This window comes from Bubalus bubalis, chromosome 9 (assembly GCF_019923935.1).
Source record: "Bubalus bubalis isolate 160015118507 breed Murrah chromosome 9, NDDB_SH_1, whole genome shotgun sequence".
NCBI lineage: Eukaryota > Metazoa > Chordata > Mammalia > Artiodactyla > Bovidae > Bubalus > Bubalus bubalis.
The window spans coordinates 14,264,323-14,278,672 of NC_059165.1; the positions used below are offsets into that span (position 1 = coordinate 14,264,323).

The following is a 14,350-nucleotide window of genomic DNA, read 5'->3' on the forward strand; positions in this document are numbered from 1 at the left end:
TTTTAATATGCTATCTAGGTTGGTCATAACTTTTCTTCCAAGGAGTAGGCTTCTGTTAGGGAACATAATAGAAAACAAAATTCAGGTGTAGGCTGTTTACAAATGACTCATATGAAACTAAAGCATACAGAAAAATTCAAACAGGGTTCAAGAAGATGCTCAAAGCAAACACAAACCAAAAGAAACCAGTGGCATAGTTATGTAAGTAGCTGGGGAAACTGTCCCTTACTGTGGAAAGTATTATTAGACACAAAAAAATTACCATTGAATACTGACAAGTAAGACCATAAGGGTAAGAAGAAAGTGAATTGAGACCCCCTTTCAGGAAAATAATTTGGTATTACCTATTAAAATATTAGATTATGTAAAATACACATATACTTCAAATCCAGCAAACCCACTTCTTTCATAATCCCTTTCACTCTTTTTTCTTTAGGACTTGGAGACATGACTGATAAGATTAAGGTTTTAGCAAGCAGACAACAGATGGCTGATTGAAAGTCTGTAAATGTGATTACATGTAGAATGAAAAATAGTGACATTGTCAAATGGAAATCAGGTCACAATGAATTCCGATAAAGGGGTATTTTGTTGCAGAGTACAAATGTGGCCACTATAAACAATCTTGTATTTCATAGACATTAACGTTTAAGAAGAAAACTAGGTCCTGTGACTATATAGAGGCTCTCCTTATTTCTTGAAATGGAATAACCCCTTTCCCTGCCAAAAAAATTTTCAAAACACAAAACAAACCTAAGAACTTCCCTCAGAAAATTAGGATCTCTCCAGGAAGTTTCTTGCCAGGCTTGCTTTTCTGCAACTTCAAATAGACCCCAGTGACATAGCAAAGAGTTAAATGCAGAAGTAGGTACATGAATTAGGTAAAGAAATTCATATCACGGTAGTGAGTTGGACTCTGAAGGCTGAAAGACTTATTCTGTCCGACACAGACACTAAAGGGAACAAGCCATTGCTCTGGGCTCCCCTGATCTGGGAGGTTTTCACTCTGAGTATGCTTTGGAAACCACAAAAATTTCCCTGTGCCTCTGTGGGGAGTCAGGGAAGCATGGTGAAGTTGGGTCTGGTCGGTCACACCATCATTATTCGTGGTATTGTATATAACCTTTTCATGACTTGTTTGTTCATTCAAGGTGAAAGTGAAAGCGAAGTTGCTCAGTCATCCAACTCTTTGTGACCGCATGGACTGTAGCCTACCAGGCTCCTCCATCCATGAGATTTTCCAGGCAAGAGTATGGGCGTGGGTTGCCATTTCCTTCTCCAGGAGATCTTCCCGACCTAGGGTGTGAACCCGGGTCTCGCACATTGTAGGCAGACGCTTTACCCTCTGAGCCACTAGGAAAGTCCTCATTCAAGGTAAAAGAAACTAAAACTAATGTTAGCCAAGCTTTAGTTTGTTTTAGGGGTCTGGCATCCACCATAAAGGTTTTGAAATACCACACTAATAAATGTGTTTCTTTTTTTAAAAAAAACTCTTTATTCGTTAAAACATCATTGGCACAGCACTTCTCATGTTCAGTCTCATCAAATAATAAAATTTCCACTTTCTGTACTCAATTCTTAACAATCTGAGAGATTAACTAAAAGGAAGAGAATTAAAAACCTGGAAACTTATGGTAGATAAGTTATTACACAAGAGAAAGAACTTTTCTTACTAATGGCAATATTAATGGCACAATTCAATCAAAACTCATATATACTTTACTGCTTAATTTACATATTATTTTGGTGGAAAAAATAGTATTCTTTATTCTTTCAGTTTCTTTATGCAAAAACACACTTCTACAGGGACATCACTTAGATGTTATGCAAACCTTGTAGAGCCATGAACAGGCCAACTCTAGAGCCCAAGATGCTTGAAAGACTCCAGGAAATTATTTAAAAACAAACTTAACAAAATATGTGCTGGATCACGCCCATGTCCATCCAAAATGTATCCTGTCTCTGACTGTGGCAGTAGAGAAAGGTCTACAGACCTTTATGATATGAAATAATTTAAAAGGGATTGGATAACACCCTGCCACCCTACTCCCACCCAAATAATCCCAGCCTTCTTTGATAACCAAGATAAGCCAGTAATCTGTGTATTGATTCAAATCTTTCAAGAATTTATTATACTTTACACTGACTTATATGTGGATCATGAATTTAATAAATTTACTACCTTTATTTAGAGTGACGTTTTATTTCCTAATACCTTAGTCAAACCATTAAGTCAAACAACTTCAAAGATGGAGATTCCCTTAAAATATGAAGAAATGCCAAAACTGATTTACAAAATATAGTGATACATTTAAATATTTACATCAAACTAAGCCAAAATGTATACAAAATATATTTAAGCCAAAATAGATCCAATAGTATGATCTAACTCTGCAATTTTCACAAGATTTATTACAAATGCAATAGGGTGTGTGTTAAAGTGGGGTGATATCATCTTTCTCTCCTGTATCACTGTGACTCCAGATTTAACTTCATTTAGAGATGACCTCAGAAGTCTGCTTTCAAAGCTCTTCATGAATGTTAGGCTCAAGCCAAAAGGCCCTCCTCGCTTCTTTGATAAACCCTGACGTGTAGTTTGTAATAACCTGAGATTTGGCAATAAGTATGTTTTCCTGGCACCCCACTCCAGTACTCCTGCCTAAAAAATCCCATGGATGGAGGAGCCTGGTAGGCTGCAGTCCATGGGGTCGCTAGAGTCGGACACAACTGAGTGACTTCACTTTCACTTTTCACTTTTCACTTTTATACATTAGAGAAGGAAATGGCAACCCACTCCAGTGTTCTTGCCTGGAGAATCCCAGGGGTGGCGGAGCCTGGTGGGCTGCCATCTATGGGGTCGCACAGAGTCGGACACGACTGAAGCGACTTAGCAGCAGTAGCAGCAGCATGTTTTCCTGATCCATATGCTTCATAATTTGAGATTTTACATGAATGATAAAAAATAAATAAACTATTCAGGCTGAGCTGAGAAAGAAGGGTGAGGAGATGGAAAGATGTGAAAGAAGGTTTTTTGTTTTTTTTTTTGCAGACTGGTTATGTTTCCTTGGAAGTAACCTGGTTGGGAAAACTCCAGGATACTATGCAAGGCTTAAAAAGCATCAAAGAAGCAAAAGAGTAGTTGCCTAAAGTGGGGCAGTGTAGACAGTCTGTTGCAGCAGCTATTTCTATATATATCTCCACATATCTCCATTATTCAGGAGGTTTACTTTAAAATAGGCTACTGGGGCTCCATCCCAGCATCATATGTCTGTCAGCTAGAAGTGACAGCTGAGCACAGGCAGCTCTGTGGGCTGACTTCTTGAGGCTCTTTACAGGTTAAACTATCTGGAACACTGGCTTGAGCTCCGCCCACTTCCTATAGACACAGCATCTGATGTGCTGTTTCTGTTGACCATTTAAATACTAGTCAGTAGCCATTTCCTCAAGGTGGGAAGGTTCTTCTCCAGCCACTTTATATTTTTGGATATGGTTTCCAGAATAATTTGAAATATATCTAGGTGTGATCCTTGGGCCTTAAGAGATTCAAAGAACAGTTTCACCTGAAAAAAAAAAAAAGCCAGAAAAGAATTACTGATATGGTTCATAAAACACTTTATCTTTCAAAGGGTTTCAAAACAGCTTGCAGATTATACAAACACAGGTGCAAGCATTTCTCTGCCAACCTCTAAAAAAGTTATTTTCTTCATCTCTTTTGGGGGCATAATTATTTCACTTTATCTTCAAACAATAGGTAAAGTAAGACAGGAATGACAAATCTTACAAGTAAGCACACTGTAGGTAAAAAAAGGTAAGAGATTGAGTCAAATTCATAAAGTAAGCAGTGATCTGGGATTTAAGTTCTGAATTTGCTTTAAAAGTAAATAATCAAGATTTATTGTGGAAAGACAATGTAAAACACAAGAATGCTTTTTAAAAAGAGGCTAGTAGAACTACCATAAAGAGTAATATTGTTAAAAAGACCTTAAAGCACTCTTTCAAACTTCAATATAATCACTCAAGCGATGATACAATGCAAACTAAATACAAAAGGACTCGTCCCTCAAGTGTAATTTTCATTTTGAACGCTATGAACATTAATTCTGTCTCTTCCATTTACTTTCTAGGTGACATTGGACAAACAGCTTATTTTCTTTTAATAAAATAACAACTTAAAACCAGATTGCATCTAAATTTACTTTCAATTTATAACTTGAAGATTTATTTTTAAATTGTTGGTAATAGAGAGTCACAAACCTCCTGCAACTCATCCTTGGAAGAAAAATGAGATGTTGTACCAGAGATGATCATTCTTATGGAGAATGAGCCCAACTCAAATCTGAAAATAAAAGGAATTTCATAGATGTAAGTAATAGGAACAATGACCTTATGTTTATAACACGTTATATATATTTAAACTATGTAACATTAGTAACTATACGATAAGCCTGTAGGTTACAATGGATACTATCAGTTACCACAAGAATAGCTCATATGCATCTGGGAAAATCTGAAAGCTATGAAATTTATCAAATTTGACCATAAGATTAAAATTTAGATAAAGCTTTTATAGGAAACATGATGAATGTTATGTTTAAATTTAAGTTCATATTTAAAGCAGCACCATACAATTTTTGATTATGCATTCCATCAACAAAATTTTTTGACCAAGAATTTCCCAATGTGCATATTTTTATTTATGAATTATATATATACACTAGCTTAAAGGTAAAAAGGAAAACATAAGATAAGAATAAGATAAGAGCATGAGATAAGAAATGATACATGTAGTAATATTTTCTTCTTGCGCTCTACGGCATTGTCTTGCAAACTTCCCCAACTCATTTTGGACATCACTGTGTTTAAACATCGTATTTATTGGGGCATTGTTGGCGGAACTCTTGTTCAAAGCCACAGATGGCATTCTTTACCCCTCTGTCTTACATAAAGAATCTGGCCACAGGTCTAAGGGGTTCATGCTGTAAAGCAGAGCACAGATACATCTCAGACATGCTGCCAAGTCTGGGCTCTGTACACACTCGGAGAGGAGAATAATTTCCAGTTACAAAATAAATCTACAGCATTGCAGAGAAATATGATCATCCAGGAGGGAACAGAGAGTCACGCAAACAACAAAACCAATGGTTCCAGTAGGGTGTTTAAGGAAAGTGATTTTTGTTTTGTTTTAAAAAAACAGTTTCTAACTAATTTGGTCTCATGTGGATGTTAGCCCCTTTAAGGTCTGGAAGGGGTAGAAATGTGCTTTTTGCTCACAAAAAGCTATCAGTGAGAACTCTGAGTCCTTTATGACTAAGAAATGGGAGGGATGAGGGACTGAAGATGACTGGCATCAGACATGCTAAATGACACAAAAATAAGCAAATTGCACAGCTCTTTCATTTAGGGTACTTTCCATAGAGTTAATAAGTGATATTTTGGATTTGGATGAGAAATGGTAGAGCACCTTCGCAGGGGGTCTATTGTGAGAGAAAACCATGCCATCCTGTACATTCCGAGGAAATCTAATTATTATTGCTTTTGTTCTGGGACTATCTTAGGGCCAGGAGCATATTGCAGTGAGCTATAGTTCTCCCAAAAGTTGAAACCCCAGAGAAGACTCATAACCTATCCAGTTTTGGAGGGCAGCTCCCCAGGCACTTCTGATTAATTTCTTCTACTGCCTCCAAGCCCTCCACTGTATTACCTCTCCAAGGGAACTGGAGGTAGGGATTAGTTCTCTTCAAAATTTCTGAAGTTTTTTTTCCCCCAGAACAAAACTATATTAACAAAGTAAACGAAATAGTTTGCTGTACCATATATGGCTTCATTGCATTCTTCTGGGCTAGGGAGAGAGCCAGAAGGGAAAAGGGGATGGGGTTCATGACTGGATTTAACTCAGCTCTTACTTGTTCCCAGCAATTCTTCATGGCCGGAGATGAGTAACAGAAATCTGTTTCCCATCCCCTTCTTTTCATTCCTCTCCCTTATACCTGGACAGCGGGCTAGTGAGTTTTAAAATCGATACACTTCATCAAACCATTTGAGTAAAAATAGTATCATTCATATGCTTTAGGGAACATCTGATTACACTTGGTTTTAGGCAACTGAAGTATCTGGGTGGAAGAATACACATTGTGAAAGTCACTCAGTTGTGCCCGACTCTTAGTGACTCCGTGAACTATACAGCCCATGGAATTCTCCAGGCCAGAACACTGGACTGGGTAGCCTTTCCCTTCTCCAGGGCATCTTCCCAACTCAGGGATTGAGCCCAGGTCTCCCGCATCGCAGGTGGATTTTTTACCAGCTGAGCCACCAGGGAAGCCCAAGAATACTGGAGTGGGTAGCCTATCCCTTCTCCAGCGTATCTTCCTGCCCCAGGAATTGAGCCTGGGTCTCTGCATTGCAGGCGGATTCTTGACCAACTGAACTATTAGGATATAAACAAATACTAACTTTTTAAGAAGATGGGTCCAGTTTTCTTTTACAAAGTTCCAGGCTAGTTGCTGCCCCTTGGGATTTCTGGCAGTCGTAAAAAGAAGAGTTGCCAAGTCCTGTGTCTTGATAACCTTTCCTTCCATTCCTAGTTCAATTAACCTGAAGAAACAAAGATCACTTAATTTTTCACGGCATGTGATGTATAATGGAAATTAACTCAGACTGTCAGTATATTAAAAGCATCAGAGAGAAAGAGGCACAATGAAAGTGTAATGTACCCAAAACAGTAATAAACTCTCTACTGGCTAACATTTTTTAATATTCCAGTTAAATGTTTACGTTTCTCTAGAAATAATTTTATCCACTTATTATTTCAGTAAACTTCAATTAGCATCTTATACACAAAAATGTATTTTTCAATAATAATAATTTACCTCCAAGATTCTGACACTAAAACATAGCTATTTGCTTAGTATCAATCACATGATTAAGGAACATCTGTTTTCACTAGGTGCATTTTGTCAATACACGGTTTTTGGAAAAAATTCAAAATGGTTCAAATCCTGAGTTAGTTATTATTATATGCCTTTGAAATTGATGGCTGAATTTTAGTAACTTTCCTGAATATGTGTAAGTTTACTTTTAACAACTTAAATTCACTTACTTCATTAACTTTTGCTGATGTTTGCTGGTTGACAATGCATACAGAATTTTGTTTTTTTCAGCACCCGACAATGACAGTTGATATTGCTGCAAAAGGTAATTCCATCCTGCTGTTGTTTGAGCCCCCACGGAATACACGATCGCTAAAACATCTGTTGGGATACTGTAACATTAAGCACAAAAGTGAAAAAAAGTTCTACGAAAGAAAAAATTAGTTTTTCTTATTATGATTTTAAATTCTAAAACAGAATCACCTTTGAGTTATTTCCTGTTGTTGTTCAGTCACTAAGCTGTGTCTGACTCTTTGCGACCCCATGGACTGCAGCACACCAGGCTTCCCTGTCCTTCTCAATCTCCCTGAGTTTGCTCAAACTCATGTCCATTGATTCAGAGATGCCATACAACCATCTCATCCTCTGTTGTCCCCTTCTCCTCTGCCCTCCGTCTTTCCCAGCATCAGGGTCTTTTCTAGTGAGTCAGCTTTTTGCATCAGGTGGACAAAGTATTGGAGCTTCAGCTTCAGCATCAGTCCTTCCAATGAATATCCAGGGTTGATTTCCTTTAGAATTGACTGGTTTGATCTTCTTGCTGTCCAGGGGACTCTTAAGTGTTCTCCAACACCACAATTCAAAAGCATCAATTCTTTGTTGTCCAGCCTTCTTTATGGAAAATTTTATGTACTGTTACTTTGCAAACTATTTGTGTTTTTTCCTACTGATAATAAAATGTTTAAAGAATAATAATCATAAAAATTTAAACTACATGGAGAATCTTCATGAGAAGATGAAATCAATAAAAGATGTGATTTCTGAAATATAAATGCACTGGTTTATATACAATTCTGTCAATAAATTGCATGTATTGGTACTATATGATTTTTTTTTAATTATTACTTGTTGCTTTAATGTCGCATTAGGAATATTTTCTAGTAGGCCTGTTTGAGAGTTATCTGACTCTCTAGGTGTAAAAAATTGTAATTTAGCACAGTTGTTTAGAGTTCAGTCATTTATATTATAATTCTGTAAAATGATAACATGCAATATTATTATTTTCTGTCCCCCTAAAGAAGGCACCATGGTTTTCAAGTTTTATTGTCCTAAAGGATACTAACTAGTCTTTATTTTAATTTAGTTATGATTTTTAATTCCAAATATAATTGATCAGTAATAGCCAATATCCATATTGATGGCTTGGAAAAGTACAGTACAGAGAAGCAGGGATGGGACAGGAAATTTGCATTTATCATACAGGGTCCATAACATTGTACTAGTCTCTATACAACTTACTTAACTGCCAAAGTTACCCAGTGAGATGTAAAAGTTACCCTAATTTTTTAAAAGTGGAAATAAAGTTCAGAAAGTTTAAGTAACTTGCACTGAGGTAACATATTAGCCTTTTTTGAGATGGGATTTAGACATATGATCCTAAAACTGTACTATTTCCACTGTACTATATGTACATAAATATCCCAAAAGCCTTTGAATCATAAAACAAAAAGCAACCAAATTATAATCCACATTATTTTTATTTTAGTGTATTTTACCAAAGGAAATCAGTCCTGGGTGTTCATTGGAAGGACTGATGTTGAAGCTGAAATTCCGATATTTTGGCCACCTGATGTGAAGAGCTGACTCATTTGAAAAGACCCTGATGCTGGGAAAGATTGAAGGCAGAAGGAGACAGGGACGACAGAGGATGAGATGGTTGGATGGCATCACCGACTCAATGGACATGAGTTTGGGTAAACTGCAGGAGTTAGTGATGGACAGGGAGGCCTGGAGTGCTGTGGTTCATGGGGCTGTAAAGAGTCGGACATGACTGAGCAATTGAACTGAATTGAACTGTACAAATTTACAAAAATTGGTAACAAATGAATCGTGAGTCCCTTGAAGGTAGGACACCTAGCTGTTTCTCTCACCAGCTTATTCTTGGCACTAACTGCGGCACCTGGCACAAAAGCAGCAGGCAAAGCATTATATTCTGAATTCATGAATAAAGGAAGTAATCTGTAAAGCATTATATTCTGAATTCATGAATAAAGGAAGTAATCTCTAAAGGATTAATACTGATGGTCTTAAACTTTAAAAAAATAAACCTACAATATTTGATTATGTAGTCTTGATTACAAGCTTAAATGAGATTTTCCTAGAATGTTTTCATAGTATAGCATCCTATACTATAGGATGTTGAACCATCATATCTATTGGACTTGAGTGACTTCTGGTAAGATCATTCTTCTTGTAAGTAGCATAAAGACAGAATATAATCTGATGTGCTATACGGCAGCAGAATGTTTATATTTTAGCCTCATTCATACAGTTTATTTAAACATGAACAAAAAGAAGAAAAAAATACAGCTAAAAGATTTTTTTTTTCTGAAACTGATTTTAGGCCTAAATCCTAAAGACTGAAAAAGTCCAAAAAGAAGAAAGCAAATTACTTTTTTAAAAAATAAGAAGTCAAGAAAAGATTTCAAAAAGCTCATGGAGATTTAGTTATATGGAGACAAATTGTGATAGCATTTCATAACATGAAATTTGGGAGAGGAAAAATTGACACTATTGCTTTACCTGCTACTAAAGCTGTGAATTTTTTCTTCTATTCTAAAAAATGAATTTTCCTTAATTCACATACAGATTTGATTTCTCAAAACATCCAGCTTGAAATTCAGAGTTTTAATAGCAACAATATAAAATCATGTGTTGGACAGAAATTAAGGCTTACATTGAAAAGATTGTGGGGCCTTTTAATACTATGGGTTGCAGCTGCTAGACTGAACTGCAACAGAATCGATTTGATCACTGGGCATTTACCTGATTACAACAACCACTGGAATCAACTTTGCCACCTTACACATCCTTTAGATGGCCCAAATCATCAGTTTCCTATCAAAGCTGAAACTTGAGGCTAAGACAGTGGTATGTGGTGCGTATGGTATGGTATTGGTTAATGAGGAAGTAAATACATTGAACAAAGCTCCCTCCCCACCACCTCATTTTTTGTTTCATCAATTGATCATTGGTGTTTCGATTGCATGTACATTTCACATTGCTTTTTATCTTTAAAAGGCGTTACTCTTGGCAGTCGGGCACCACTCTAGTCTACCCCACTTTCACCCGCTGGCTGTCTTTCTGAAACCATGCTAATGTTTATTAGCTTTTCCCTGCAGGGAACTAAACCTCACTTCCCACAAAAATCTATTGAGCACTTACTATGTGGGAGCATGAAACAAGGGTATGTAATTCCCAGCATGTTTTTTTTTTTTTTCCTGTCCTCACTAAAAGGTTTTAGATTTAATGTCTCTCATGATCAAAGACTTTTACATCAAAGTGAAAGGAACAAAGAACAGAAGTCCAGATTTACTTTAATTTTCCACTGGATTCCATCCACTGAGAGAAGAGTTCAGTTGCCTTCTGGATGCAAGGAGCATGGTTCAGGTAACAGGCCAGCTTCAAGACAGTGGAGCGAAGCATTCTGTCCCAGACAGAGCCCTCGTCAAGCCAGCTTTGCGTGTCAATCACTGGCTTAAAATACTGGAGAAGGTAATGCTGCAGAAAGCATAGGATGGTTTACAGAGAGGCTAAATTTAGTTCTTAACACAGCCCTCACTCACCCATCTAATGGGTTCAACTCTAAACAGTCTGCATGAACATTTCCCAAAGCATGGAACTACTAATTGCTACATTTTGCTTGTTTTCTGGTGTGTGGTCTCCCCCCACCACAGTTCCTTTCTCCATTAGAAATACAATTTTATTTCTTATCTGAGAGGGGACTATCAATTGATGTAAGATAAAATCCCTTTAGGAGGGATGCTTTGCTTATGACCCTGGTACCCAGCTCTTAGGGTGATGGTGACATAGACCAGGGGATAACCAACCATTCGATACTTAAGGGGTGACTGTGTCCCAGGCGATTTCCTTAGATTCGCCAAGCTTTAACCCCAAGAGTTCACGCAAAATAGAACAAGTCTCACTGATCGTCCCGCTGCCATGGCTTTTACTTAATGAACCTTCTGAAAGGAATACAAACCTTGAGATTTTCAGTGACATCTGAAATGTTCCTTCTTTCCACCATGCGGTAAAACAATTCTAGGTATTCCAGACCTTTGAGAAGCGCGGGAATGCTTGTTTCATGTTGGAGGTAGCGAGTCAGGTCAAGGGCTTTGTCTAGGGTCAGCCTTCCTGCACTGAGGTATAAAACAAACGTCGGAGGTTTGTGCGTATCTTACAGTTCTCAATATTTTAAGTAGTAAGACAAATATGATACAGAGACCAATAACAGAAGCAGCTCATTATAATCAAACCATTTGGTTTAAATCCTAGCTCTCCCACTGATGTGGGCAAATTAACCTCTGAGCTTCACCTGCCTCCTCTATATAATGGGAATAATATTAGTATCTACTTTAAATCTCTGTTGTGAGGAGTAAATGACTTAATATAGGTAAAGTGCTTAGAATAATTGCCTAAACATAAATAAGAGTTTTCTAAATGAAATAAACAGCTAATATTAATATCTAGTACCAAATAATATCAAACTTTTAATGTATTTGTCATTCTCTAATTGCTTAATTTGTGGTTTTGAATTGTTCCTCCACGTGTATTTGGAAATTTTGAGGACAGGTGCCATATCTTTTTTTTTTTTGACGTCCCTTCCTAGAACCTAACAGAGAAGCCACAGTTATTCTGAGTAAGACAAAACAAGGATTTTCTTTGTTTTTAAAGAATCTATTTAGATTCTAAAGTGATATGTCTTCTTTATATTTTCCTTTAATGCAAACAAACAACAAAACTATTATTCTGAGCGCTAAAACTTCAGCGTGTCTTTTATAGAGGAAGTTAAGTTATTATATTGTCACCTCCATAACGTGGTTGCTCACTCATGTTTCTGAGAAGACCTGTGTCCCTGCAGCATCTATAACCCATTCTTGCCAGCATCCAACTCCCATATTAAGCATAATAGTTTGATATGGAAACAGATTCCAGAACAAAGATACCTGTGTTGAATTTTTCATTAATATAATGCCCTACCTCCTTTGGGATTTTTAACATTTTAAATGCTCATCTGAAATAAGGGAACTGAAACCAGAAAGAAGTGGCATCAAAAAGAACCAACTTTTGTTGTGACTGTACTCTTCTCAGTCACAGTGACATAGAGCTTTAAAACAGACCCACAGTAGATTTTCTAAAAATTTCATCTGACGACAGAGGGCCGGACCATATGCGCTATGATTTTAGAGTCTGCTGTATTTTTAAAAGTACAAATCCACAAAATGTCACTATTCCTTCCACACGTGCAAGTGTCATGATATGTGGTACGCTAGCTAAGCATAAATATAGTCACAACCTTTACAATTTTAAATGTTAAATCTCGTACACAATCCATTCATTACATTGCTCACACTGGGGAAATCAATATGAAACTGGTAGAGAAATTAAGGAGGAATTGACTGCTTATGTTTAGACTTGCCTGGAAAAACAAGCTGTTTTCTTCTATCTACCATCAACAGAATAATATATAGAATAAATCAGGTCACAAGGTCACCAACAGAAAAAATATTAAGGATCAGGTGGAGTATTATGCATTGGAAACATTTCCTATTCTGAGAATTACTGAAAAGTACTCATTTTATTCAGTGTGACATATTATTTCTTTACCGGTACTATGAAGTATACTCTACTTAGAGGATAAGCAACAGGACAAAACCAGGTATTATATTCTAGGGTCAAAATTCTGAAAAGAATGTTTAATACATAAGACCACTTTATATTAATCTTTTTTTCTTTTTGGCCCAGCCTGGCTGCGACGGATCACGCAGAAGCGTGGCGAGAGGAGCTACCCCAACCCGAGGTCAGGGGCGGAAGCCGGGAGGAACTACCCCACGTCCAAGGAGCCGTGGCTGCGCCGGTGCAGGAGGGCCGAGAGGAACTGCTCCACGTTCAAGGTCAGGAGGGGCGGCTGTGAGGAGATACCCCTCATCCAAGGTAAGGAGCAGCCGCTGCGCTTTGCTGGAGCAGCCATGAAGAGATCCCCATGTCCAAGGTAAGAGAAACCCAAGTAAGATCCAAGGTGTTGTGAGAGGGCATCAGAGGGCAGACACACTGAAACCATAATCACAGAAAACTAGTCAATCTGATCACATGGACCACAGCCTTGTCTAATTCAGTGAAACTAAGCCATGCCCTGTGGGGCCACCCAAGACGGCCGGGTCATGGTGGAGAGGTCTGACAGAATGTGGTCCACTGGAGAAGGAAATGGCAAAACACTTCAGTATTCTTGCCTAGAACCCCATGAACAGTATGAAAAGGCAAAATGATAGGATACTGAAAGAGGAACGCCCCAGGTTGTTAGGTGCCCAATATGCTACTGGAGATCAATGGAGAAATAATTCCAGAAAGAATGAAGGGATGGAGCCAAAGCAAAAACAATAGCCAGTTGTGGATGTTACTGGTGATAGAAGCAAGGTCCGATGCTGTAAAGAGCAATATTGCATAGGAACCTGGAATGTCAGGTCCATGAATCAAGGCAAATTGGAAGTGGTCAAACAGGAGATGGCAAGAGTCAACGTTGACATTCTAGGAATCAGCAAACTAGAATGGACTGGAATGGGTGAATTTAACTCAGATGACCATTATATCTACTACTGTGGGCAGGAATCCCTTAGAAGAAATGGAGTAGCCATCATGGTCAACAAAAGAGTCCAAAATGCAGTACTTGGATGCAATCTCAAAAACGACAGAATGATCTCTGTTCGTTTCCAAGGCAAACCATTCAATATCATGGTAATCCAAGCCTATGCCCCAACCAGTAATGCTGAAGAAGCTGAAGTTGAACGGTTCTATGAAGACCTACAAGACCTTTTAGAACTAACACCCAAAAAAGATGTCCTTTTCATTATAGGGGACTGGAATGCAAAAGTAGGAAGTCAAGAAACACCTGGAGTAACAGGCAAATTTGGCCTTGGAGTATGGAATGAATCAGGGCAAAGGCTAATAGAGTTTTGCCAAGAGAACGCAAACACCCTCTTCCAACAACACAAGAGACGACTCTACACATGGACATCACCAGATGGTCAACACCAAAATCAGATTGATTATATTCTTTGCAGACAAAGATGGAGTAGCTCTATACAGTCAGCCAAAACAAGACCGGGAGCTGACTGTGGCTCAGATCATGAACTCCTTATTACCAAATTCAGACTTAAATTGAAGAAAGTAGGGAAAACCACTAGACCATTCAGCTATGACCTAAATCAAAT

The 14,350-nt window shown here is 37.8% G+C and overlaps 1 protein-coding gene across 2 annotated transcripts in view; it reads right to left on the bottom strand.

Moving 5' to 3' along the window:
• Nucleotides 1-2,787: 2,787 nt before the first annotated feature.
• The window catches only part of ERAP2 (endoplasmic reticulum aminopeptidase 2), a 50,222-nt gene continuing 38,659 nt past the window's right edge, over nt 2,788-14,350 (bottom strand). For both annotated transcript variants that reach the window (XM_006064450.4, XM_006064451.4), the window contains exons 14-19: nt 11,125-11,281; nt 10,459-10,643; nt 7,097-7,258; nt 6,451-6,591; nt 4,255-4,336; nt 2,788-3,560 (exon numbers count right to left, since the gene is read on the bottom strand). In XM_006064450.4, coding sequence (XP_006064512.2) covers nt 3,417-3,560; nt 4,255-4,336; nt 6,451-6,591; nt 7,097-7,258; nt 10,459-10,643; nt 11,125-11,281 — 871 coding nt within the window. In that variant the 3' untranslated portion in view covers nt 2,788-3,416. The remainder of the gene's footprint in view (nt 3,561-4,254; nt 4,337-6,450; nt 6,592-7,096; nt 7,259-10,458; nt 10,644-11,124; nt 11,282-14,350) is intronic.